The sequence below is a fragment of the Myotis yumanensis genome, unplaced genomic scaffold (assembly GCF_028538775.1).
Source record: "Myotis yumanensis isolate MYYU_CA2020_CCGP unplaced genomic scaffold, mMyoYum1.0.hap1 SCAF_2, whole genome shotgun sequence".
Classification (NCBI taxonomy): domain Eukaryota; kingdom Metazoa; phylum Chordata; class Mammalia; order Chiroptera; family Vespertilionidae; genus Myotis; species Myotis yumanensis.
Window position 1 is genome coordinate 9884465 of NW_027223753.1, and position 27861 is coordinate 9912325.

A 27861-nucleotide genomic window follows, 5' to 3' on the forward strand; every position below is an offset into this window, starting at 1 on the left:
GAAACTACCCCCAAGGAACCTCAGCCTTGGGGGAGAGCCCAGGCTTCCTGCTGACTTGCTGTGTGACCGTGGGCGTGTCACACACCCTCTCTGTGCCTCGTCTCCCATCCACAGAACTCGGCCTGGACTTGGTGTGCTCTGAGGGCCCCTAACTCTGACAATTGACGGTGCCCTCCTCCAGCCTCCATTAGAAGCTCAAACAAGTCCTAATCATATGACCAGCCACAAAAATGGGTTTATTAAGACCTACTGTGTGCAAGCAGTCCTGTGGATGCATCAGGGTACCAGGTCTGGCTGTGGCAGCTGCTGGCACAGAAAATGGAATTTGAGCCTGGAGAAAGCGGTTTTGGATCCTGGGACCCACGTTATAGGCTGTGGGGCCTAGGGAGTATCAGCCTCAGAGACCTCATCTATAACGTGGGCATCATGCTGGAACCCACCTCCTGGGGATGCTGCAGGAAGCAGGATTGGAACTCAGGCCTGCCTAACCCCACAGCCTCTGATCCCCAGGTACGATGCCTCCTTTGGGTGCTCCCTGCTGGGACTGCCCATCCACCCACCTCTCCCACCACTGGCCCAGGTGCAAGCACAGCTCCGTGGCCGAGTGAGTGTCCCATTGGCAGATGTGACCCACCTGCAATGTCTAGTCTGACAGCCAGAGGCCCCGGCTAGAGGCAGGCACCCTGCAATGTGCAGGGAACGCTGGCTTCCCGCTCTGCCACACGCTAGCTGTGGCGCCTTGGGCACCTCACCTTTCTTCTCTGAGCCTCTATTTTCCCTTCTATAAAATGGGTAGGTAGTCACAATCAGCTCCTATATACCTTGTACTGCAGTAAGAAGTAGATGTTATAGCCCTAGCCGGTTTGGCGCCTTGGATAGAGTGTCACCCTGTGGATCTAAGGATCCCGGGTTCGATTCTGGTCAAGGGCACGTACCTTGGTTGCAGGCTCGATCCCCGGCCACCAATCAATGTCTCTCTTACATCGATGTTTCTCTCTCTCTCCCCCTCCCTTCCACTCTCTCTAGAAATCAATGGGAAAATATCCTCAGGTGAGGATTAACAACAACAACAACAAAAGTAGATGTTATACAATCAGAAAAACTCATGCCACTCGGGCAGGCAGCTAATATGTCTCATACTCTGGAGCAGGATGTTTGGTTCAAACGCTGGCTCTGCCGCTAGCCGCTCCTCCTGTCTGAGCTGCTGCTTCTGTAAAGTGGGAATAAGAACGTCCTGACGGCTGAGAGCTGCCGTGGGAATGAGATGAGGGAGTAGCAGCACCTGCCACACAGCTGTCTCCGTGAGCTATTCCACGTCAAGTGCAGGGCAAGGCGCCCCGCACACAGACAGCACCCATGTGGGTGACCCAGCTGGGGGAGGCCTGCCCCACGCCAGGCTGGCCTTTGCATGTGTAGCCCGGGCTGTGACCTGTTGCCTAAAATCTTGAAACCTCCCCCTGTTCTAGCCTTCGCCTCTCTGAGAGCCCAGCTGGGCCTAGTTAGGCAAGATTGGCTGCACCTGGGTGTTCACGGCCCCAGGTGGGGGCGCGGGGGGGGGGTGGCTACGGACATGAGGACCCAGACCTGTGACCCCGCCTCCAGGCGTCCTGAGCCCTCTGCCCTCCCTGGGAAACTGACGGAGCCAGCCTGCCACTGATTCTGGCATCAACACCCAAGGGGTCAAGGAGCAGATCCAGGGCAGAGGAGGGGCTGAGAGTGCCAGCCTGGGACCTGAGTGGGGAGGGGCTCGCCCCTGAGCACAAACCGCAGGTGCTGACTCATGGCCTCCCCTGCGCAGTACAAAGGAACCAGCCAGGGGCTTCCTGCAGCCGCAGGGACGAGCTGGCTGGATCATGGCCCAGGGGACGGTGATCCACGTGACCCCAGAGCAGCCCACCTACGCCGTGTGTGTGCTGGGCACCGAGCCCCAGCTGGATGTCTGCGGGTGAGCAGGGGACATCCTGGGGCGGGGAGCAGGTCCACTGATGCTGGATGAGCAGGTTCTGCTAACATGGGCTGTGCGCTTGGCTCGGGCTCCAGCCTCAGTAGCTGTTGCCGGGGGAGAAGCTGGAAAGGGAAGACCTGAGTGGCTCTGGGAGGTGCCCAGACTCAGGGCAGTGGGGTCTTTGCCGCGTACAAGTGGGAGTTCCCTGGGGGCCTCACCACAAAGAAAGTATTATCACTGAGGCAATAGAAGCTCAGAGAGGGTTTGTGATTTGCCTGAGGTCACACAGCAAGTGTGCCCTGGAAGTAAGGCTAGACCCTGGACTTCATGACCCAGACCTGGTTCATGGTTGCAGCCAAGCCTCCCTCCATGGGTGCCTAACAGCATGGGTGTGATGAGACAGGCGGCCGTGGGAAAGGCTGAGGTGGGAAACCTGGCCCTGCTGTTGGCTAGCTGGGTGGCTTTGGGCCTCTGAGCCTCGGTTTCCTTGTCTGTGAAATGGGAATAATACCCACTTCATAGGGCGGTTAAAGATATTAAATGTGAAAAACCATGAAAATGTTAAGTTCTTAGCACAATGTGGGGCATACCCCTGGTAGTTGCTCATTCCTTCACCCATTTCATTCAACAAATACCAATTGAGTACCTACTATGTGCTAAGCCCTGGGTCAAGATATAGTTAAATCAAATGGTCCAGGAACACTCTTGGAGGGTGTGCATCGAATGGTCGGCGTCATTGTTGTTGTTAGTAATAATACTGGCAGCCCTGGTTTCCTCCCTCCCAGGCTGGTCCTAGAATGGCACCTGCAGGAATTTCTGGGGTGTTTCTTTGAAAGTGTCACTTGCCTGGACCCGGGCAGCGGGAGAACAGCAGTAACTGCTAAGGTGGCTTCCCAGGAGGGGAGGCAGGAGACCGAGAGGGTGAGGAGGAAAGGAAAAAGAGAGCCTCATGTCATCGGAGGTTCCTCCTTCAGGGAGACAGTGAGCCTGCCACTCAGCTCCTGAAGGTCTCCCAGACTACCGGCTACATTCACATCACGCTCCCCACACAGAGCTCATTCCATCGCCCTATGAGGTAGGCAATGCTGTTATTCCCACTTTACAGAAGGAGAAACTGAGGCCCTGAGAGCCACACAGCTATAGGTGAGGATTCAAACCCAGGCAGCCTGGGTCCCCGACCTTCCTCACTCCACTTCGGTCCCTGGACCAGCCTTCCCATCACTTCTAACCTGCCCTGCACAGCAGTCCCCAGCCAGCGCCTTCGTCCCATCTGCACAGCCACCACCCTTACTGAGGCCTGAATTCTCTTCTTAAAACACAGCTGGGTTGGCACCCCCGCCCCACCCCCCCGCCCCGGGCAGCAGCATGCACCCTTGAGCCCCTCCCGGCACAGCAAATGCCTCCACACCCTGCTCGAGCCGTGCCCCCTGCCACTGGGCTCAGACCCCAGGGTTAGAAAGAGGCGGGACAGACCACACAGGTATGGGTGCCTATTCCAGAGCTGCTTTCACCTCTGCTAGAGATTTTCACTCTCTGTTGGGAAAGTACTTTCCCCGGAACAGGAAATACATGGATTACATGCAAACAAAATCCCTGGAAACCTGTTGAGGCGCTTTCTGTGATGCTTGTGGCTGGCGTCAGGGCTGTATCATGACCCCAGGGACTAGTGCCAGCTCTTCCATCGGGATTTCTAATCCTCCCAGAAGCGCTGCAAGGTAAACACTCTCATCGTGCGCATTTTAGAGATGAGTAATCTGAGGCTTCAAGAGGTAAAAAAAAAACATCTACCTGGCAGGAGATTTGAACCCAGGCCTGTCTGGTCCTAAACCCACCTGCCTCTCCAGCACACACTGCCTCTGAGCGCTGCGGGGTCAGCCTCGCTGGGCACCGCTGCCTGGTCGGTGGAATTCATGCAGCTTCTGCGGGGCTTGGGAAAGGCCAAGAATGGGTGCGGGGTCCAGGAGGCCCAACCACGGTGGGTGTTCTGAAGCTGCCAGCGATGGGCTTCTCCTCTTCTTCCCAGGGTCTCCTTCTCAAGAGGAGACCATGCAGTGGGACAGCGAGGAGCATGAGCAAGCCTGTTAGTGTCTCAGAGCCTCAGTTTACCCATCTGTAAAATGGGAGACTCAACACCCACCTTGCTGGGTTGTGGCGAGAGTTAAATTATAAAATGCAGGCCAGGTGTCCGGCCCAGTGGTCCCCCTTTGCTAGAAGAGTCGCGTGAGCCCCTGCATGTGTGAGTGTCACAGACCCACGGGAGGTTGTGGGTAAGGAAATGCTGGGTGCGAGAGCCGGAGAAATGATGTCACTCGTGCGGGCTCGGGTTGTCAGTGCCGCCCCTACAGAGGCTCCTGGACGTTACAAGAAGAGTCAGCTCTGAGTTGTCTTGTATTAACACACGTGGGTGCCCCTACACAGAGACACCGTGAAGCCCCCATGCCTCTGAGACTGCCTTGTTGTTAGGAAGCCAGCCGCCCATCACCTGAGAGAGCAGGGAGTTCGCTGAGGGGGGATGAGAGAAGCCCTGCGGCAGAAGTGCGGGAAGGGAGGGTGTGCGGCTTCCGACTGCTGTTGTAAGAGGTTACCACAGATCTAGTTGCTTAAAATGCTGTCTCTGAATAAAACTGAAAAAAAAAAACCAAAAAAACAAAAAATGTATGATCTTCCAGTTTGGGAGACCAGAAGTTCAAAAATGGGTCTCACGGGGCTAAAATTCACGGAGCTAAAGTCAGCGTGTCCGCAGGGCTGTGTGCCTTTGTGGAGGCGGAGAGATCCACTCCTTCCTTCTGCAGCTCCTGGAAGTCACCTGCATCCTCGGCTCATGGCCCCTCCCAACAACTGCATCACCGTGGCCTCTGCTGCCATCACCCATTTCCTCTCACTCTGCCCCGCCCGCCCCCTCTTCTAAAGACCCTTGTGGTTACACTGGTCCCCCCCAAGTAATCCAGCATATTCTCCCCATCTCCAGATCCTTAATCACATCCGCAAGTCCTCTCTTCCATGTGAGATGACATATGCGTGGGTTCTGGGGATCGATATGTAGTCATCTTCGGGGCACAGTGATTCTCCTGCAGAGAGAAATCTCATCTGGAGGAAGAAACCCCACTGGACTGGAGTGACGGGGGAAGGATTCGGTGGTGCGGGTCCCACTGAGATGGGTCTTTGGGCTGGGTTGGATTAGTGACTCCTTAGACTGTGATGAAAGAATATGCTACCTACACCATATGTTACCTGTCCTTTCATATTTGTTAAATGACATAAATTTGTTATGGCGAATTACGTGGATATATATTTTTTTTAATATTTGGTTATTGCATTTATTATTATTTTTTTATTGTTGATTTCAGAGAGGGATAGAGAGATAAAAACATCAATGATGAGAGAGAATCATTGATTGGCTGCCTCCTGCACGCTCCCTACTGGGGATCGAGCCCGCAACCCAGGCATGGCCAGAATTGAACCTGGGACCTTTTGGTCTGCAGGCCAACGCTCTATCCACTGAGACAAAATGGCTAGGGCGGTTATATATATTTTTTAGTGATCCATGTGTGCTTTGCTTGGGAAAGTGTATATTCACTAGTTGTGGGGTCAGAATTCTATATGTCTCCTAAATCAAGTTTGTTACTTGTGTCCCTTTTCTGTCTGCTTAATCTATTGCTAATTGAGAAAGGGGAGTTGAAATCTTTAACCATGACGGTGAATTTGTCAACTTCTCCCTGTATTTCTATCAAGGCTTACTTTATGTATCTATTGAGCTATGTTATTAGGTACATACAAGTTTAGAATATCTTCTAGGTGAGTTGAACCTCATTCTTTGGTTGAGATCTTCCTATTGCTCACAGTGCATTGTTTGTCTGGTATTAATATGCCCATCCCAGCTCTCTTTTGGTTAGTATTGGATTAATGTACTTCATCTTTTCTGGATCCTTATATTTTAGGGGTGTCTCTTATAAGTAGCATATAGCTATTGTTTCTTTATCTAATCCCAAACTCTCTTTTAATTGTTAACATTAATCCATTTTCATTTATTTCGAATATTTATATGTATGGATATGTTTTTTAATATTTTTATTAATTTTCAGAGAGAGGAAGGGAGAGGGAGAGATAGAAGCATCAATGATGAGAGAGAATCCTTGATCAGCTGCTTCCTGCATGCCCCCTACTAGGGACTGAGCCTGTATGTGCCCTGACCAAGAATCAAATCATGACCTCCTCCTGGTTCAAGGGTCAACACTCAACCACTGAGCTACACCAGCCAGGTTGGATATGTTTTTACCATTATTTTTATTTGTCTGCTTTTTTCCCCTATGTTATCTTTCGCTCTTTTATTGCCTTTTTGGGTGGAATTTTTTTGTTCTTTTTTATTATTGTATTTTCTGCATGTGTAGAATTTTATGAATTCCATTCTTTACTATTTAAATTTAATCATAAAATTTTAACTCTCTAAAATCTAGAATTAAACACTGTTAATTCCACAATTTTGATATTTTTAAAAATGTTTTTATTGACTTGAGAGAGCGAGAAAGACTTCCCACACAAACCCCAACCAGGGATCAAACCCACAACCTGGGTATGTGCCCTGACCAGGAATTGAACCAGTGACCTTCCGGTGCATGGGACGACGCTCAACCAACTGAACCACGCCCGCCTGGGCTACCATTTTGATATTTGAAAACCGTTTTTACACAGACAAACTGTATACTTACCATTTTATTTGCTCACCATTCTTTCTTGCATGTCAGACCATGCTTCTGGCCTCCGATATCTTCTTCTTAAAGTATTTAGAAATTGGTTTGGTGAAAGTGTGCTGGTTTTAAAATATCAGTTCCTCTTCACCTGAAAATGCCTTTGTTAAAATATAATTTGGTCATGTACACAATTCTAAGCTGATAGTTATTTTTTCAATATGTTTTGAAGATATTCAGTGGTCTGCTGGACTTCATTGTTGCTATGGGGAAGTTTGCTCTCAGTCTGATTGTTATTCCTTCCTAGGCGATCTGGCTTCTCTTTCTGGACACCTTTAAGGTCTTCTCTTTGTCTTTGGTGTTCTTCAGTGTAACTACCGAGTTGTGTATGTGTGCAGAGAAGGGAGTCCTTGGAGATTTTCCTGACTTCTCATGATCACAGCCATGTTCTAAAAAATTATATTTTAGCCAGATCCAGTTGTTTTTCAAAAAGGAAGGCCCTTCAGAGTACTGGCCTGCCATCATTCCAGAAGCAGAAGTCTGATTCCTTGTTTGGGCACAAGCCTCTGTGTGTTTGTGGAGAGTAAACCTCCGGGGGTGCACACTGCTCCATGCACACATCCGTGTGTGTGTCTTTGCTGTGCACAGCTCTCTGCAATTTCCCTAGTTCCAGTGCACGCCCGCTGGACCAGGGGACTCGTTTTGTTTCTCATGACCTCCTGACAACCTCCCACGGTCAGGGTCAGACCGGCTGCTCTCTGGTGTGGACAGTCTTTGGGGAAAGGAAAACTGCTGGGAGAGCTGTGGTGGACAGACTGACCGTGCCTCTCTGTCCTCCCTGTCTGTGCCTCTCACAGCTCTGCCCCCACGGGCTGCACCTTCTTCAGCATCAACGCCTCCCCAGGGGTGGTGGTGGATTTTGCCCACAGCCCTCCAGCCAAGAAGAATCCCACAGGTTCCTCCAAGTGGCCCCTGGACCCCGGGCTGGAGGTGAGCCTGAGGATGAGGGCTGCCAGCAGCAGCATGGGCGATCAGAAGGTGAGTGCGGCCGCTGTGGGGCGGGCTGTGCGGGAGGAGGCCAGCAGGTCTGAGCAGGTCAGCTCCCCACAGTCTGCCCTCAACGACCCAGAGCCCAGCCTGGGCGGGCTTCCATCTCTCTGAAAAGGCGCATGATGGCTCATGCCAGCCGTGGCGTCCTCACAGACAAGATAGGGATGCCAGGGGTTATTGATAGGCCAGGGTTCTGATGAGATTCACTTATTCAGCAAATGTTTCGTAGTCACCTCCTCTATGTCAAGCACTGCCAGGCACTGGAGATACAGAAATAAACAAGACAGGGGAGGCTGCCGCCTTCACGGAGCTTACAACCTAGGGGTGAGGGTATCGGATACTGTATAGGTTAGCAAGTACAGATGGTGGTGAGCGCTATGAAGCCAGCAGCCAGGCAGCCCCAGGAAACACTGGTCCATGCCCGTGTATTTCGTTTCCTGTGGCTGCTGTACCACAAACGGGTGGTTTAGAACAACAGAACCGTATCCTCTCGCCATGCTGGAGGACAGGCATCAGACATCCAGGTGTCGCCAGGCCACGCTCCCTCTGGAGGACCTCAGGGAGAATCGTTGCTTTGCCTCTTCCGGCGTCTGGTGGCTGTTGGCACTCCACTCTCGGCCTCTGTGGTCACACTGCCTCCTCGTCGGTCTGTCACACCTGCCTGTGTCTCTCTCATCACTGCATCTAAGGCCAACCCCAGCCAGCCAGGATGATCTCATCTCCAGGTCCTTAATTACATCTGCAAAGATCTTTTCTCCAAATAAAGTCACACTTAACCGGTTCCAGGGATTAGGATGTGGACGTATCTTTTGAGGCACCACCATTTACCACTGCACCCTCATTGGCTGTAGATCGGCTCAACAAGACCCTCTGGGGTTCCCATGGAGGGCTGGGCCAAGGGCCATTTGTTCTCCTAGCAAGACAGACCTGGCAGGCTCCCCCACTGGGGCAGAGAGTTGCTGTCTGCTGTAGGAGCAAACAGCTTGGGTAACAAAGCAAGTTGGGGAGGGTGCAATCAGGGGAAACTTCCTGGAGGAAGAGGCAAGCTGAAGAATGGTCTGAGTGACCCACCAGAGAGAAGGAAAGAAGAGTGAGAGCTCTACATAGGGGATGTGACCTGTGTGCTCACTCTGGGTGAGGAGAGGGTGAGACTCATGTTGTGGAAACTGGGAAAGATCTGGATGGTGAGAAGGGAGAGTGGAAAGGAAGGGGGCGGGGAGAGAGACAGAAAGCCAGTATTAAAGGGTTTCCATCAGGGACATCTCTTTGTGAAGGCAACAGGAAGCCAAGGAAAACGTGTCACCCAGGGAGTAGCCAGGCTGCATTTGTGTGTTCACAACCCCCCTGGCGACAGTGTAGTGAGTAGATTGGATGCAGGCAGTAGACTAGAGGCTGACGCCGCGGTCCAGACATGAGGTGACAGTGGCTGTGGCATTTCCTGGATCCCCACCGTCTACAGGACAGATCCTTCCTCTAGTGGCAGCTCCTTGGTTTGGCTTTGGGAAACTGCCCTCCGCCATTTAGCTTGGGAGTGTCCATCCTATGCTCCGCCCTCCTCAGGCTTGGCCGAGCCAATCAGATGCGTTTGTCCTGGATTTTGGACTTTGAGGCAGTGGGGGCCCCTGTTTCTTACTCAGGACTGGCACCTGCCCTGAAGAGACCACACCCATCCACAGTGCCTGCTCCCAGACCCTCAGGGAGCTGGGCTACGGCCAGGTCTGGCTCTCCAGGTCTCCTCCACCTCTCTGCTGGCAGAGCCAGTTTCCGTGGCTTGTCACCCGTGCTGTCCCTCTCACGCCTCTTCCACCATGTCTCCAGCTGCTCCTCTTAGAAGATCTACCTCAATGTGTATCTCCCTGTCACACCCTGGCAGCGTGAGCCCCCCACTTCTGGGCTCCCATAGGACCCCCATCTATGCATTTGAGTATGTTGCTACCCCTCCACTCCCACCAGCTGGGGTGCTCCTTAGGGCTGAGACCACTTCTTGCCCATCCTGGTCTCCTCAGCATCCTGCCCTGATCAGGCACACAGCAAGCGGCAGTTCGTGTTTGTTGAATGACTAAGAGACGTCATGAGTGGTTTCCCGCTGTCCTATAGGTTCAGATTTCATACTACGGACCCCAGACCAACCCAGTCCACGCCCTGCTCTACCTCACCGGGGTGGGTAAGTGACCGGGGCCCCTCCCCCTCCCACAGGAGCTTACTCAGACTGAGCAGAGAAAAGGCACAGCTTCTAGCCGGCCGCATAGCTGGTGGCTCACAAATGTTCCCTCCTCAGTCCGGGAGCCACAGAAGGTACAACTGGGGAGAGAGGGCGTTGCAGGAAGCTTCAACTTCTTAATAGTTCGTTTCTCAACTTAGGAGATGGAGCACAGATTTTCAGTATTTGAGTCTCTTATCTTTTTGACATGTCAACTACTTATTTTTCTAAATGTAGATGATGACATGGTCTTATGCAGTAATATACACCAGTGTTCCTGAAATGCCATTGTTGGCATCTCATTATATTTGCCATACCAATGATCTACCTAGACTCCTATTTATTTAATATTCTTCTTTAAATAAAGTATATTTCTAAATCTTAAACAGTAACATAATGACATTATTATTATTTAAATGTGCATGAAATGTATGGACTGTATCTGAAACCTTCAGGTTTCATTTCATTAATCAATTTCATTCATTATTACACATTTATTTCATGGATACACATGTTAATAATAATGATAATGATAATAATAAAGCACTAGCTCTATAGGCACTGTGCTAAGACTTTACATTTAAACCTTACAACAATCCAATGGAATTGTTACTATTATCCCATTTTACGGATGAGAAAACTGTTGCCCAAGGTCACTCAGCCGGTTCGTGAAGGAGCAGGGACGTCCTGGCCCCTAAGCACCTGCTGCCCTGGCTCCACAGTAACACAGGGATATATTTAAAGGCCACCTGGGTGGATCTCGCACTGTGAGCTCCCAAGGTCGCTACATCACGGCTCCATGTCACTGAGTGAATGAATGACAGTGCAGTCATGTGGTCTGACGAGGGAGGAAGAATTTAGAAACAGACATATGCTTTCACTTGGACAGACGGGTGTGTTTGGGGCCATGATTTGTTCCCAGGGGGGTCACAAAAGAGCAGGTGGGGTTGAAGTGACCATTTTGTCCTCCACCCAACGTCGCCGGGGGCTGGAGTTGGGGCAGAGGCCTTGAGAGCCTGGCAAGGTGTCCTTGTGGGGGCTTCACACGAAGCACCCCCTTGGGGGGCTGGGAACTCTTGGGGAAACCCCCGAGGGCGGCCGCACAGGCAGGGTCTGGGTGGCATCACAGCTGTGGTGGGTGCCCCAAAGGAGAATACGTGTGGTCAGGGGCCCCAGCTCTGCTGTCCAGATTGCAGGCAGACTTCGCGCGCTCCGGCCTTCCCAAGGGTGTCTTTGAACCTGTGCCTCCTCTGAAGGGAGAGAGCGAGGCCTTGGTGCAGAGCAGCGGTCCTCAACCTGTGGGTCGAGACCCCTTTGGGGGTCGAACAAACCTTTCACAGGGGTCGCCTAGGACCATCGGAAAACACATATATAATTGCATATTGTTTTTGTGATTAATCACTATGCTTTAATTATGTTCAATTTGTAACAATGAAAATACATCCTGCATATCAGATATTTACATTAGGATTCATAACAGTAGCAACATTACAGTGATGAAGTAGCAACGAAAATAATTTTATGGTTGGGGGTCACCACAGCATGAGGAACTGTATGAAAGGGTCTCGGCATTAGGGAGGTTGAGAACCACTGGTGCAGAGGGTCTCCTAGGGAAAGGAGTGTCCATGGGGGTCAGGCTGGGTGCCCTACCCTGTACCCTCACCAACCCTCTCCTCTCACGTGGTGGATTTCAGAAATCACCTTGAGCGCGGACATCACCCGCACCGGCAAAGTGAAGCCCACCAAAGCCGGGAAGAACCAGGTACCTCAACCTTGACTGACAGGCAAAACGCTCCCTGCAACTCCACTGGGTTCTCCTCTGGCACCCCCTGGTGGTGATGGGATGGCTGGCGGTCTGTCTCACATAATCCCGTGTTCACTGGAAGAACAAGAAAAAGAAGGGAATTTAAAACACCATTATCATTTTGGTTTACGTATTTCCCACCTCTTCTACAAAGCTAGGTATTTCACTGGCTGTGAATTCAGAGAATGTGTTGCCCCACAAACTGTAAAGCAGAATCACTCAATGAATGCGCAGAAGAGAGGAAACTTTGCGGGCACAAAAGCCTTTAATGCCTGTTCAGGGAGAGTCCCATGATGCTGCCCTCATGGGGTGAAGGACAGAGAAAGGAAGAACCGGCAGGGCAGGGGTGGGAAGGCGCCAGGCAGGGCAAGGAATGTCTGTTACGGAAAGAGAGGGGTGGTGCCTGTAGGTGAGGGGAGTCTTAAGTGGGGTGCATGGATAGACCCCGGGGTGGCCCCGAGGCCTCAGAGCTGCCTGATGCTGTGTTCCCATCAAGAGGAAATGACCCGTCAAAGGCTTAAGATCCCTTTGTTGGTTCCGTCCAAAGTGGGGGAAGAATTCCACCTCCGAGGGTGGAATCCATCTTGTCCCCACCCCACACGCAGTCATTCCCGGAGCTCCACCGCTCTCCCACCAACAAAAGACATCGTGGCTACCGGCCCCCGCCCTGAGGGGTGGCCTAATGCGCTTTATCTTCCTCAGACAGTGACTGGCTGCTAAGAATAGTGCCCATACTTGGGTGGGTGAGTCATTAAAAGTTCGCATAAGAGTAACTATTTAGATTAGAATCTTGGCACAGATACTTAGCTCAGTTTGGTTTGCCAATCCAACTGTTTTCAAAGGCTGTTAAAATGAGTTGTACTGTCCTGGGCTCCTTGTTTAAAGTGGGTGGATTGCATTTTTGGTGAACTTGCTCATGACTTTCAGGGCAAAAAATCCACTCTGGGGGACCAAAGAAGGACCTAATGTGGGAGCAAGAGATGTGAAGGGTGCGAGGCCCTGAGATGCTGGGAACGGGTGGCTCTGCCTCCCCAGGAGTCGCAGGGACACACACAGGTTCTGAGGGTGCCCCATCTCTGCTGGGTGTCCACAGAGCACCTGGACCTGGGGCTCCCGCGGGCAAGGCGCCATCCTGCTGGTGAACTGTGACAGGGACAACCCCCACGCCTCCGCCATGGACTGCACAGATGACCGGGTGCCTGACGGAGCAGGTAAAGGCCCCCGAGAGCTATGGGAATAGAGCTTCGTCACTGAATGAAGCCCGTTGTCCCGAGCCTGTACCCGCCCTCAGAAATCGGGACTGTTGGGGGCGAGTTCTTGTTGGGGTGTCCAAGGCCTAAGACAGTGATGGCGAACCTTTTGAGCTCGGCGTGTCACATTTTGAAAAACCCTAACTTAACTCTGGTGCCGTGTCACATATAGACATTTTTTGATATTTGCAACCATAGTAAAACAAAGACATATTTTTGGTATTTATTTTGTATATTTAAATGCCATTCAACAAAGAAAACTCAACTAAAAAAAGTGAGTTCGTGTGTCACCTCTGACACGCGTGTCGTAGGTTCGCCATCACTGGTCTAGGAGAAGGAATGGACAAGGGTCCTGAGGGGGCAAGTGACCTGCCCAAGGCCACACAGCAGCCAGAGCCCCAACGCCTCCTCCAGGCCCCGGTTTCCATGCCCCCCACATGCTCCCCAACCCAAATTTCTGCTTTTGGGTCAAAACTGGGGCCCAACATAATTCAAAAGGAAAGCCTGGCTACTTCCACAAACTCAGGTCTGAGCAGCCCCGAGGCCCTGCGTGTGTGGGTCTTGGCTCTGACAACTCAGAATTACGCATTCATTCGATCCTTTGACACAGGCTGAGAAGTCTGTACTGACTTCCTCCCCACTTTACAGATGGGGAAACCGAGGCATGGGGGGGTTAAGCAATTTCCTCAAGGTCACACAGCTAGTAAGTTGCAGGCTCAGGATTCGAACCTGTGCCTCCTGACACCAGGCCTGGTTTAGGGGCCCAGGGATGGTGATGGGGCAGGATCTCAGCCGGCACACCTCTGAAGTGTGGCAGGCGGAAGCACATTGCCCACCTTCCCTGGAGAAGGGTGCTAAGGGGGTGGGACTGGCCAGCGAGGGGAGCGGCTGCGGCCTTCCTGGGGAATTGGTAGGATAGCATAGGAACAGGTGCATGCCCGGTGCCCGGCACACAGGCAGCCGGTACCTTTGTGGGCACTCCCAGGACCTGGGCGCTGTCATAAGCCCGTTATGCACATGACCTCACCCTTCCCTCTGGGTGGGCACTACTCCTAGCCCTGTTTACCGATGAGGAAACAGGTGCCGAGAGCTGAAATAACTTCCCCTAAGCCCGCCCAACCCAGGGACCGTGACTATTGTCAGCTCGGCTCTCCGCACGCCTTTGTGGGCCATGATTCTGGGTGGTTCACAGACTTCGCTTCCCGCTCAGGCCCAGGGGACAACCCTTTCCACTTATTCATCCCATAAATAGTAGCCAGCCCCTGCTAGGCATTGTTCTAGGTGCTTCCAGGTTGTCTCGCTTCTGGGGGCTGGGGACAGAGCCGTGAGCAAGATACATAGGTTGCGGCTTTACTGGGCTTACCGCCGAAGCTCATCCTAGTGGGATAAGAGCATCAGCTTTCATTCCAAAATAAAAAAACATCATTTAACTCCTGGAAAGGGCATAAAGCACATAAAGCCAGGTGGCATGGGAAAGGGTATCTGCTGGTGGGGAGGGGAGGGCAGGGCTCCGGGGCCCGCGCCTCAGGCCACACCTTCTTGCCCCAGATGTGCAGGACATGTCCCTGGTGACGCTGAGCACGCAGACGCCCCGGGACTTCTTCTCCAAGCACCAGCTGGTGCTCCACGTGGCCAAGTCCGAGATGGACAAAGTCCGAGTGTTCCAAGCCAGCCGTGAGTTGTCCCGGACCGGCATTTCCATGCTCCCTTCCCGCCCCCGCCCCGGGTACAGCCCCTTCCCACCCGCTTTGCAAACATTTCCTGAGCACCTACTATGGGCCAGGTTCCAGGCCCCGAGGGCAGAGTCGGGAGCAAGACGGACAGCGGCTCTGCCCACCCCTCCTAGAAGGGGCACAGACAGAAAGCAGACAGACTGACAGGTGATGTCTGGAGCTGGGAGCTCTGAGAAGGACAGAACTCCCCTCACAAGGACTGTTGCCATCTGTCACCATCCTCTCTCTCTCTCTCTCTCTCTCTCTCTCTCTCTCTCTCACACACACACACACACACACACACACGACTCTTGTTTAAGGAGATTCTTGCATCCACACTGACTGCATGTGTTAGGTGATTGTTTGCTCTCCAGCATCCGTCAGTAACTTCTCAGCAGCTCACGAGCACCTGCTGCTATGTGAGTGCCGGGCTCGGCTCTAGGCATGGGGTGGGGAGCAAAGACCACAGCGAAGGCCCTGCCCTCGGGCCGCTTCCATCTCAGAGGGCTGGGGGAGACGATGAGGAACATAATTAAGTAAACGGTGCCTCCGATGGCGTTAAATGCGACAGGGAAGAATGGAACAGGGAAAGGGACGTGGGTGAGAGTGGAGACAGGGGCTTGGGGAGAGGAAGGTCAGGGAAGCTGTCCCCCCATAGGGTGTCATTTGAGCAGAAGGAGGTATGGGAACAGCCACATGCACACCCTGGGGAAGGACATCCCACGCTGAGGGAACTGTAAGTGCAAAGGTCCTGAGGCAGGAGCGTGTCTGGGGGCTGAGGGATGCTGGGGCGCCGGTGCATCCAGAGTGCAATGTGCAAGGGGTAGGTGGTAGGTGAGGGTGGAGGAGAAGGGGCAGAGGGGCAAGCCGGATCAGGTAGGCGTGGGGTGGCTTTGGCTTCTCGCCTGCGGGAGCTGGGAGGTGCTGTCAGAGTTTTGTGCAGGAGATGACGATTTTATTCACATTCTAGACCAACGTGACTCGACTGACATTGGTTTGGCGACAAACCAAGTCCTTGCCTCTGCCAAGGCATCACCTCCTCCAGGTAGCCTTCCCCGGTCCTCTGGGCTTCCCTCCAGCACAGCACGTATTGCCCTCTGTGATGCTGACTGTCTTGCTCCTCCCTACTCACCCAGCGACTGTGCACTCCCTGGGGACCAGGACAGGGACAGTCTTCTTGGTCTCCCCAGGTGTCAGCTTAGAGCAGGTGCTCAGGAATGAATGAATGAATGAGTGAGTGAACGAACAATGAATGAACCATAATGTATATGTTGGAAGTGGCTCAGGCGCTCCCGTCACTCTATTCTTGGACCCCCAGGCTGGGGTGGGGGGTTATGTTCCAGTTGGGGCTTTAGTTCCTTTCTCTCAAGGGGAGGCTGCGGCCAGATTTAGCTGTGAGGGGCCCTCAGGGTGACATGCGGTGGCGACATGGACCGGAGCCTCCCCTGTTCTCTCCTAGGGGGCAAACAGCCCTCAGGGTACCAGGTGATCCTGGGGCCCCAGCAGCCCTCACACCTCCTGGAGCTCCCGGGCGGCCAGCACAGCACAGACTTCTACGTGGAGGGCCTCACTTTCCCAGATGCCAACTTCCCGGGCCTCATTTTCCTCACCATCTCCCTGCTCAGCACAGCCAATCCGGTAGGCCAACGTGGAGGCAGAGGGGGCCCTGGGCGCAGGCAGTGGCCCAGCAGGGGAGTGGGGAGAGGGGGACCCTGGCTTCTGTGAGAACCCCTCCCCGGCCCCTCTCTCTGCAGGAGCTCCCCAAGGCCCTGGTGTTCCAAGACAGTGTGGCTTTCCGTGTGGCCCCCTGGATCATGACCCCCAACACTCAGCCCCCGAAGGAGGTGTATGTGTGCAGGTGAGGGGCTCTGGGGTGCTGGGGCGGGGCATAGATGCACCAGGGGGAGCCAGGGTCCAGGAGCCCAGGGTTCTGGCTGCAGGCCCCCATGCGCTGGCTATGTGAATGGCGGGAAGTGTAACCCCCACTGCACTGGCTGCGGATCACGGCCTGTCTGGACCCGCTCAGAGGCAGGGAAGCTACTGCAGCTGTTTGTGTGGTGGCTGCCCTGCCCACATGCAGGCCGAGGGCTGCTTTTAGCTCCCGGGGGCCCAGGGAGTCTGCTAGACCTGCAGAAGGAGAGTCCTCGGCCCGTGAGTGGCTCAGAGTGTGGCCCTTGGACCTTCTGCCCCAGAAACCGCTGGGACTCGTTTAAAATGCTCATTCCCAGCCAACCTCTGAACAGTTGGGTCTTGTAACTGGGGATGGGCCACGGGCATTTAACAAGCTGCTCTGGGAAGCCTCAGCATCCAGTCCGCAGCCTAGGGGCCCCTCTTAAATATGCTGGGGTCTCGGGGCCCCTCCCTTCTCCTCTTCTGATTGCTTCAAGGGAGGAAGGGGTGAGAGTGTAACCTGGTAATCAGGACACAGGCTGGAAGCCAGAGAGGCCTGGGTTCAAATCCCAGTGCTGTCCCTAGACGGCATGACCTTGAGCCTTGGCCTCCCCACTCGGTGGAAGGTGGCTTTTATCCTGGTGACTCTGATGGGCATGCAGCAGCCCAGTCAATGTCAATCAGATCCGTTGTCCGAGTCCCCTATGCCAGGACCCTCTAGTTCCTTTCATGGACTGTCATGGGGTTTAATGGGATGATATTTGCTAAGAGCAGAGAGACGGACGTCTCTTCGGGCTGCAGCATCTCCTGAGCACCCACTGTGCACCTCCCCAGTTCTGGCCAGGCCCGAGCTCTTACTCCAGCTGAGGGGCCCTTCATGGGTGCAGCTTGCCCCCCAGAGCTGGCTGCTGGGTTCAGAACTCTAAGGTATTTCTTCTCTGCTCTTTCTAGGGTATTTGATAACGAGGACTTTGTGAAGTCATTGACCGCTCTGGCCAAGAAAGCCAGGTGCAAGCTGACTGTGTGCCCCTTGGAGGAGAGCATGGAGGACCAGTGGATGCAGGTGCGTGGCCGTGTGGGGTGAGCAGAACAGGGGGCATAGGATGAGTGACCCTTAGGCCAAGGGTCACTGGGGGACCCAGGTTCCAGCGGGCTCAGCCTAGAGCAGTGTTGGCGAATCTTTTGAGCTCGGCGTGTCAGCATTTTGAAAAACCCTAACTTAACTCTGGTGCTGTGTCACATACAGAAATTTTTGATATTTGCAACCACAGTAAAACAAAGATGTATATCTTTGATATTTATTTTATATATTTAAATGCCATTTAACAAAGAAAAATCAACCAAAAAAATGAGTTCGCGTGTCACTTCTGACACGTGTGTCATAGGTTCGCCATCACTGGCCTAGAGCCTTGCTGGCCACCCTTCCTCAGATAGGCAGGGAGTTGGAACCTCTGGGGGCCCTGGCACAGGGGACTCGGGCAACTGATTTGATTGACATCGACTGGGCGGCTGCATGCCCATCCAAGTCACCTGGATGAAAGCCACCTTCTAGTTTAAACACTCTCAGACGACCTCCGGACATGCCTCAAAGCTCAGGGGACTGGAGCTCAACTGCTCCAGCTAGTAGCCCTTCCTCCAAGCCAGCCTTCTGGGCTCAGCCACCAGACCGGGCCACACCCCTGCTCCAGCACCTTCCATGGCTCCCATCCTCTCCTCCTCAGCCTGCCTCCAGGGCCCTCGCAATCTGGCTGTCCCCTGCCCCCGGTGCCAGCCTGCCACCACACAGGCAACACTGTGTCAGCTTTCTATTTCCATGCCAGGCATGCCCGTCATGTCCTGAGCTCCCTGAGGGCAGAGACCGAGTCTCCTTCCCCTCCGCACCCCAGCCTGGCGTTGGGGTGCTTCTTTTCTGTGCCCTTGCTTTGCCCCGAGGCTCTGCAGGTCTAAGCCTGTCTCCCTCCCCCCACCCCCACTGTGCGCGCGCAAACACACACACACACACACACACACACACACACACACACACACCCCTCTGCCCACGCTGTTCCTCCTCTCCGACCACCCTCCCCATTCTCATCCCCATGTCCACATCATGCCTGCTCACTCCCAGCCTGAGAGCTCCCCCTCCGTAAATGTGCCCCATCCCCCATGGGAATTCAGCCCTCTTTCCACCACCCCCCACCCTCTAACACCCTCTCTTCCTCTCTGTCATTCCCTCTGTGATAAATCAGGTTGATCCACGTGAAACGGCTGACAGGCCTCCATTCTTGACCTCCAGGAATGGCAGTTTCATATGGGTCAGCTTAAGTGACTTCTGCCCAGTATTGCATCTGTCTGCTAGAACACAGGCAGGATTTGCAACCGATTCATTCCTGATCCTCCCCTAACCTGTCCCCCTTTGGGAGAAGGCCATTCCTACGCCTGCCCTCCAGGCCTCGGCTCAGCAATGCTCCCCCTGACCTGTCCCACCCTCGCAGCCCTTCCTCCGTGTCCCCACGGGCCCCTCCCTTCCTTCCCATCACCCGCTAACCCGGGGTGGTGAGACCCCAGCCCCCTGCTCTCACCTCCAGGACAGTGCCTGAGGCTCGCTCAGGATGGGTCCCCAGGACCCAGCAGGGCACCCCCCAGGAGTGGTGTGAAGGACACTCAGAATTTCACAACACGTTGGTGCTAACCCAGGACGATAAGCTCTGCTTTCTCAGAGCCCCTCCCCTGGGGCCCAGCATCCTGCATGAACTCGTCCTTGGCCGCCACGGGGAGAACGTGTGGAGGGTGCTTCCGCCCCTCCCCGCCCTGGGTGCTAACATCCAGGCAGCATGTGACCAGCCTCCCTCCGCTTGCTGTGCCCAGGATGAAATCGAGATCGGCTACATCCAAGCCCCGCACAAGGCGCTGCCCGTCGTCTTCGACTCTCCGAGGAACAGAGGCCTGAAGGAGTTCCCGGTCAAGTGCCTGCTGGTAGGTGCAGGTGGGGCACCGGCAGCTGAGAACCCTGTCTTGAGGCCTCCTTCTTCATTGCCTGTCTCCCCGCACCCCTTCTCCGGCTGAGCGTCCAGCTCCCACAGGTGCGATTCCTGCCCAAGCAGAGATCATGCAGGTGCACCGTGTTATCTATATATGTAAAAGGCTTAAGTGACCGTCTGACCATTCGACCGTCCAACCGATAGCTATGATGTGCAATGACCACCAGGGGGCAGATGCTCAATGCAGGAGTTGCCGAGCGACAGCAACTTTGCAGAGTGCCCTCTCGTACTCTGGGATCCCTCAAGGGGTGTTGGACTGCCAGTTTCGGCCTGACCCCTGCAGGCCAGGCCAAGGGACCCCACCTGCCAGAGGGACCCCGCTCACTCAGCAGATGCCCTTTGAGCCCCGGCACCGCCCCAGGTGCAGACGGCCAGGGAGGGACCACGGGAAGTTGGCTCCAGGGTGTGTCCGGCCCATCTGGCCCAGTCCCGCCCCTCCAGCCACCTTCTAATTAATTTACAGGCTTCTAGTTTTGTTATAACCACAGTGGAATCCGGCTCTTTTTTTCCCCAAAGCCCTTTCCAGCCATGAACTCACCTCGTCCTCAGGATAATCCTGCTGAGGACGAAGCTCAGGCTTGGCATCCTCATGCCACGGAAGATGCTCTTGCTGCAAGGTGGGGTGGGGCCGGGGCCGGGGCCTTCCCCAGCAGCCAGCTGGAGGCTCTGTCTTGTGGGTGGGGTCTGGCCTGCGAGGGGCTCCACTGGGATAGAGGGCGGGTTCAAGGTCAGAGTGGTCATTTCCCAGGTGTGACTTTATCAGCCAAAGACTTTACATGTGTCTGCGGGGTGGGGTGGGGGTGACATATTGTTAAATCAGATGCTGAGCCAGCCTGGTGGGATTGTGCAAGCTCAGCTTCGAATGAGAACAGTTACATTTGCTGAGCATGCACTGACTCGTTTCATTCGTCTGACAACCTTTAGCGTAGACGCTATCCCGGGGCCCATTCTGTAGATGAAGAAACTGAGACTCAGAGAGGTAAAGCAGCTTTCCGAAGGTCACGCAGAGAGAGAAGGGAGACGTTGGAATTCACACCAGGCCATTCTGCCTCCGTGAGCCCTCTTAACCACCTGCCTCTGTGCTTTCCCAAGAGGAGCCCAGGCCGCACTCCGCCCCCACAGCCCCTTGACTCCAGGCGCCCGGGGAAATGGAGGAAGAGTGTGGGGTGCAAGGGTTGCTGTGATGAATGGCTTTCCAAGGAGCACTCTGCACCCCAAGGAAGGGGAGGTGGCCCTGTCCACACGGGAGGCTTTGAAAGGAAACGTAACTTTAACTCAGTCACTGTCCGAGTCTCGCTTACTCTCCTGCGCCGGGTGGTGCGGCGCAGAGAAGTTGTCAAGTTCACGGTGCCTCTCCGCACCGGAACCAGGTGCCCTGCGTGAGGCCCACCAGCTGCCACTGAGACTCGGGCCCTGTTCCTGCTTTCAGTCCTACTCTGGTCCGTGGCCTTCCTTCCCAAGTGTGACAAAGGTCAGATTCTGTGACTTCACAAGCTAAAACCCCCAGAGTCCTGCCAGACAGACAGACCCCTCAGCACAGGCAACGGCCTCTTAGCCAAGCTCGTCTGCGATATTCGAACTCAGATCACTCAGGAATAGACTTGGAATGGCATTGAGACGCATCAACAGGCAGCTCACTGAGGGTCACTTTCCCTGTCGCTCACCTGGCCTCCTTCCTGTTCTTCAACTTGTTCTCACCTCGAGTGGCCTCTGCATATGCCATTCCCTCTGCCTGCAGTGCTCTCCCCAGTGTGTGTGTCTGGCTGCTTCCGAACCTCCAGGTCTCTGCTTCAGCGCCTCCTCCGGGAAGCCGTCCTGACTGCTGTGAGGGAGAGGGCAACGGTGACCTTGGGCTTTGACCTCTGGGAGAGGCAGGCACCATCCCCTGAGAACACTGGGAGGAACAGGGGACCTGAAGCAGCCACACATCACTCTGAGCTTAGCATCTTCTATGCAAAGTGAAGAGAAAAGGGATATTTTGTGGATATTACGCCCTAGTTAACAAGCTGGGCTTACCAAGCAGCTGGCAGGCACTCAGGACCCAACGAATGCCCGTGCCTTTTCTTGCCCACCGGGCCCAGTGAGCCTTCGACATTCCACAGTAATAATGGTGCCTGCGATGGACCCACTGCTGACGGTTACCGCAGTCCTCCCGGTGACCACGCCAATCTTTAAACTCAGACCCCACCCTCTCTTCACCCAGGGGCTCAGTGCTCTGACTCTCGGCCTGCACTTCTCTCACCTCAGGGTCCAGATTTTGGCTACGTGACTCGAGGCCCCCAAACAGGGGGCATTACCGACCTCGACTCCTTTGGGAACCTGGAAGTGAGCCCCCCAGTCACAGTTGGGAAGAAGAAGTACCCGCTGGGCAGGATTCTCATTGGGCACAGCATGTACCCCAGGTAAGGAGGGGAGGGCAGCCAGGGGTGGCCAGGACCCGGGGATGCCGGGCAAAAGCAGAGGCCAGATGGGAAGCCTTTCCTACTAGCTCCCAACCCAAAAGGGCTCAACAAACTTGAGGGCATGTGAAAGGAATCACAGTGCAGGGCCAGGATACGGGCTTAGGATCCCAACAGACCCAAGGTCACCTTCCTGCACTACCATGTACACTCTTCAGGCCAGTGAATACTCACTAAGCACCTACTGGGTGCTTTCTGAGGCTAATCTCTGGTCCTATTTACCTTCCTGACTCCCTGCCTCAGTTTCCCCAATTAAACTGGGATGAAAATTCCTCAATTCCTCAAATGTTAGAGGATATAATAAAAGCAGCCCAGGCTCCTGAATCCCTTTCCCGATTCCTTTGCCAAGCCCCCAGTCCCGCGGGGACCTCCCGGCTGGCCCCTCCCCCTCCCCTAATTCTCCTTTCATCCTGTGTGGGCAGCACCAAGAGCCAGGAGATGCACCAGGCCCTGCAGGACTTCCTCGCTGCCCAGCAGGTGCAGGCCCCTGTGAAACTCTACTCCGACTGGCTGTACGTGGGCCACGTGGACGAGTTCCTGAGCTTCGTCCCCGCGCACAAGGTGCAGCCTGAGGCCACATGCTCCTTCCTGAGCCCCCAAACACAGCTCTGCACTCTGCCTTCCCTCCCGCCCCCCCCAGGAGGGGGCATGGAGGAGGCGGCCAGCGGGTCCAAGCCTCACTCCCTGAACCCTCTGCAGAGCCCTCCTCCTTGGGAGCCCCTGGGCAAGGCTGACCTCTGACCCCAGTGTTTCTGCCTCCAGGGCTTCCGGCTGCTCCTGGCCAGCCCCAGGTCCTGCTACAAACTGTTCCAGGAGCAGCTGAAGGAGGGCCATGGGGAGGCTCTGCTGTTCGAGGGGGTCAAGAGTAAGTGGGCCATGCCTTGTTCTCCCATGTGGGCACCTTCCTCTGCCTTCACAGTGCCCCCTATGGCCAGATGGAACCATTCAGGCATTGGCTAGCTTCTGAGCACCTACTGTGTGCCAAGCACTGTGCTAAGCGCTGTGGCTGCTGCGTGAACAGGGCCCTCGGGGTTCACAGTCCAGGGGAAGTGAGTCAAGAAAACAGCTACCAAAAAAGGGAAGGAAGGAAGGAAGGAAGGAAGGGAGGGAGGGAGGGAGGGAGGAAGGAAGGAAGGGAGGAAATAACTACAGCAAAGGGCCTTTGCGGAGGGGTCTGGAAGGAGATCAAGGAAGGCTTCCTGGAGGAGGCAAAGACCAAGTAAGAGCATGAGGGATGCGCATGAGTTGGCCAGGCATTTGGGGCAGTGGGGTGAGAGGAAGAGAGATATTGCAGATAGAGGGAACAGTGAATGCAAAGGCTCAGAGGCAGGGCGACACAACATGTGTTCACAGACCTGGAAAAAAGTTTAGTCTGGCCAGAGCACAGAATGAATTCTTTTTTTTTTTTTTTTTTTTAAGTAAGACCCACAGACACAGGCCAGGGTCAGAGGTTGAGAAGTCTCTGTGGCTGCGAGTTTTCACCTAATATCTGTAGTGTGTCATGTGGCTTTGGGCAATGGCCTGACCTCTGTTTGCCCCTCAGTGCACAAGATCCCTTTGGAGAGAAGAGCCTTTGAAGGAGTGAGAGCAACACTTTTAATGAGAACTTACCCTGATGAAATATGCCATTAAAGGCACGTGCCTCCCAGAGGCTCACCACAAACCTGTGTTAGGAATTGTTGCTGCTCCATTGTATAGGTGGGAAAACTGAGTCCCCGCTGCTTACTAGGAAGAGGGAAGTGGGCCGCTGATTCATCTGATTCATCTGCATTTTTTTTTTCTTTTTCTTCATGACAGACAAAAGGCAGCAGAAAATAAAGGACATTCTGTCAAACAAGAAACTGAGAGAACATAACTCCTATGTGGAGGTACCAGCCTGGGTGCCGGGAGATGCTGCAGACCAGGCAGAGCTGACAGCCCCCCACCCCAGCCTCCTTCCCTGAGATTAGAGCTGACACCCCCCCAGCCTCCTTCCCTGAGATCAGAGCTGACACCCCCCCACCCCAGCCCCCTTCCCACAAGGCAGAGCTTCCAGGACCGTGTGCTGGCTCAGGGGCGCGGGCCCTGGGATGAGGGTAGCTGTAGGAAGATGGAGAGCTCGACAGGCACACACACAAGGTGATGCACGGAAGAGAGAAAGTCAGGGGGACACAGGCAGGAGCGAGGGCAGGCGCTGCAGTGACGGTGACTGGAAAACAGGGACAGTGGGGGAAAGAGAGAAGAAAAGGAGGCGTCTGCACTCCTTCCTGACCCTGTTCCTGCCCCCGCCCCCGGCAGTCCCCACCCGGCCAGGTTGGCCCTGGCCATGCCCACCACCCTCCGCCCCCCTCCCCCAGAGCTGCATCGACTGGAACCGGAAGGTGCTGAAGCGGGAGCTGGGCCTGCGGGAGCGGGACATCGTGGACATCCCGCAGCTCTTCAAGCTCCGCACGGACTTCACAGGGACCCCCAAGGCCGAGGCCCTTTTCCCAAACATGGTGAGGAAGTGGCCCTGAGTGAGACAGGCCAGCTGGGCTCTGGGTGCGGCCCACGGGGCTTGGTTGTCTCCTCATGCCCTGGGTTTTCATGGCCCATCCGGCTTCCTGTGGGCATCTCAGAGGCACCCTGGGAGTCAGGGGTGATCGTCACCCCCACTGACAGAGGAGGCGCAGGGAGGGGGGTCTCTGGCACAAGAACACACAGCTGGCGAGAGGGGGATGCAGAGCCAGGGGTCCACGGCAGAGCCCACACTCTAACCATTAGGCTGCACTGCCCGAGATGGGCTTCCCTGGGCGGGGGAGGGGCGGGGCGGGGGGGGAGGGGAGGGGAGAGGTAGGAGTGGGTTGGGGGACACACGCAGCAAACAAAATGCTCCCAGGTTGGGTGAAGCGCCAGGAAGGAAATAAAGGTGGGGCACCTGTTCAGACTGGGTGGTCGGGAAGGCCTCTCTGAGGAGGTGGCATTGGCAGTGCCGGGGGCACTCACCTGTCTGATGGGGGGACTTGAGGGGCCCCACCTTTTTGTGGAGAACTTTTAACTCTAACCTCGCTGGCTGTGTTTTTACCACTCCTCCACCTGCTACTCTGTCTCTTCAAAGTAACTTCACCCACTTCTACTGGGGCCCCTCAGGCACCCCCTCCTGCTGGAGGTGGGTTTACAGGAGCACAGTGGTCTTCAAACTGGGTTCCCCAGGACGCTAGGGTTCCATGGCAGTGCCTCAAATCCAGCGGTTAAGATTTTTTCTGTTTTATGCACTGAAGTTCTGCAGAAGGTTTACTGTGGTTCTCAACCTTCCTAATGCCGCCACCCTTTAATACAGTTCCTCATGTTGTGGTGACCCCCAATTTCATTGTTACAAATTGAACATAATTAAAGCATAGTGATTAATCACAAACACAATATGTAGTTATATATGTGTTTTCCGATGGTCTTAGGCGACCCCTGTGAAAGGGTCGTTCAACCCCCAAAGGGGTAGCAACCCACAGGTTGAGAACCACTGGTTTAGAATAAAGGACTTCTTGGCCAAAACCAGGCAGGAGGGGGCACCTTCTCTCACCCCGAACAGAACTCCTTGGCCCCAAGCATTTGTTTCTCTCCCTCGGGCCCAGCCAGGTTTCCCAGCTCCGGAGAGAAGGCGGATGCTGCCTGTGGGGAATGAGGGTCTCAAATGCTGTGAGAGAGCTGGCTCTGGGCCTCACCGCCCGAGGCCCCTGCAGGGAGGCTCCGCACAAGCCTCGCTCTCCCATAGCCCGCAGTGGGAGGTGGGCGCGGGCGGGGAACAGGCAGAGAAATTAAGAGTGCGGGGCTCTCAGTGTGGGCTGTGTCTGAGCGCTGACAATGAGATACCTCGTCAGTGATTCATGAGCCCTGGAGACTGACTCTGCACCTACTGTGCTGTCATAGCGATAACAACAGGGTAGGGCTCATTTTGCTGATGAGGCTCAGAGAGGGCAAGGGACTTGCCTGAGGTCACACAGCTACTGAGTAGTAGAGCTGAGATCCAAACCCACGTTGGCCTGGAGCCAAATCCTAGTCTTTCCATCTCACTAGGCCACCTCCCAGTATAATGGAGGAAACAGCCATTTGCATAAGTGATAATAGAAAGTGCTACAAAGAGGTCGTCACATTCATCCATTCAACGGATATTTATTAAGTGCCTACTGTGTGCCAGGCACTGTGCTTGGAGCTATGGGAACATCCATGAGGAGTTGGGGATTCGCAGTCGCCTTCACACAGGGGGTGGCATTTGAGCTGAGCTCAGTTGAGTAATAGAGTTGTCCAGAAGGTGGTGGGTGGGGAAGGAGCCTGGGTCCCAGAGTCTGACAGACTTGGGTGGAAGTCCTAGACTAGCTGGTGGTCTTAGGTAGCCCACTATACCACGTGGGCCTCAGTTTTCTCATCTGTGAAATGGGGTTGTTGTTTCCGGAGGTCAGAAGGAGGGGGCGCTGGGATAGTGATGCAGGCTGCACGCCACCGCCCCTGACCTGACCTCCCCGCTCTGCAGGTGAACATGCTGGTGCTGGGCAAGTACCTGGGCATCCCCAAGCCCTTCGGGCCCATCATCAACGGCCGCTGCTGCCTGGAGGAGAAGGTGCGGTCCCTGCTGGAGCCGCTGGGCCTCCACTGCACCTTCATCGACGACTTCACCCCGTACCACCTTCAGCACGGGGAGGTGCACTGCGGGACCAACGTGCGCCGGAAGCCCTTCTCCTTCAAGTGGTGGCACATGGTGCCCTGAGCCTGGCCCCCGAGCGCCCTCTCCCTTGGGAAGCTCTTGGCCAGAGGCTCTGGTCCCCTGCAGTGTGGCATAGCGAGAGTTCTTGGGGACACGTTGGCTCCCCAGGGGGAGGCCCCCCTCCGGGCAGTGGCTTGCTTCTGTCCCCTGTGTCCCCTCTGAAGATCCCAAGATGGTCCTGGCATTGCAAACTCAGTTCTGCTGTGAGAAGCTGCAATAAAGTTTCATAATAATCACTTTGTACATGAAGTCAAGCGACCATTCATTCACTCTCACTCGCTGTCATGGTTGAACCGAACATTGCAAACTTGAAGGCCGGTGTTCCTGCCTGCGCCTGAGAATTGAATGCCGTTCATGTTGTGCTTTGGAGAAAAGGCAGCTGATGGGTGATACGAGAGCCCAACGGGGACATAGGGTTTGGCTGTATGTCAGTGAGCCCAGGGGTTAGCGAATCCGCCTGTCCTCCCTCGATCGTTTCAGTCCTCCAGCTTGAAAGCCCCTGAAGCAGGGGCTCTTGCTGCTGCTTCGCCACAGACCACCTAGCAGGGTGGGGTGCACAGTAGGAGCCCTGGGTGATTGTGGGATGGATTCATCAGTCCCTTCTTCTGTGTCCTTTTTGCATATTTTCTTTTATGGCCCTGACATGGGGACATAGATTCCGCAATAGGAAATAAAACATGACGACCTGAGGTCTTTGAGATGGAGGCCAGGTCTTGGCTCAGAGAGCTGGGTGCTCAGACACCCAGAGGTACTGCTGTCCCGTGGCTCATGGAGGACACGGGTGGGTAAGATGGGCATTCGAGGCCTCTGCCCTCGCACTAGGGAGAAAGGGACCATGAACCTGGGGAGATGTGCCTCCTGCCTCCTGCCTCCTGCCTCCTGCCTCACTGGAGAGAAGCAGCAGCTCCCCTCCCACAGTGCTGGGCATGATGCGTCAGCATTTCTTACGAAGCAAAAAAGGTGCCTGTGCAAGAGGATGTTGGTGTTTGGTCATCCCCAAACCTGGCTGATAGGGCTGCCCGGAGCTGAGACCTCCTGAGGCTGCAGAGAACGGAGAGAGGAGCTGGTGGCTGAAGCAGCCCTTGCACCCAGGCCAATGCAGTGAGCACCCCCAGCCATTCAGGGGGGG

General features: G+C 54.8%; 1 protein-coding gene across 1 annotated transcript; it reads left to right on the forward strand.

Annotated features, from left to right (window-relative positions):
• Positions 1-1853: 1853 nt before the first annotated feature.
• PADI4 (peptidyl arginine deiminase 4) lies at positions 1854-26937 on the forward strand. The gene is made up of 16 exons (XM_070403061.1): positions 1854-1945; positions 7488-7668; positions 9778-9844; positions 11575-11642; positions 12778-12895; positions 14483-14608; positions 16106-16284; positions 16401-16504; positions 17488-17599; positions 19387-19494; positions 21807-21961; positions 22441-22579; positions 22781-22883; positions 23816-23886; positions 24355-24495; positions 26502-26937. The coding sequence occupies exons 1-16, from the start codon at positions 1854-1856 to the stop codon at positions 26733-26735; spliced, it is 1998 nt and encodes a 665-aa protein (XP_070259162.1). The 3' UTR covers positions 26736-26937.
• The last annotated feature ends 924 nt before the right edge of the window (positions 26938-27861 follow it).

What these genes read in the sequence shown, in the direction of transcription:
- PADI4 (XM_070403061.1), top strand. Translation starts at nt 1,854, where the DNA reads ATGGCCCAGGGGACGGTGATCCACGTGACCCCAGAGCAGCCCACCTAC. An exon ending in CCAAAGCCGGGAAGAACCAG is followed by an intron (nt 11,643 to 12,777) that starts GTACCTCAACCT and finishes GGGTGTCCACAG; the next exon opens with AGCACCTGGACCTGGGGCTC. An exon ending in CCGAGTGTTCCAAGCCAGCC is followed by an intron (nt 14,609 to 16,105) that starts GTGAGTTGTCCC and finishes GTTCTCTCCTAG; the next exon opens with GGGGCAAACAGCCCTCAGGG.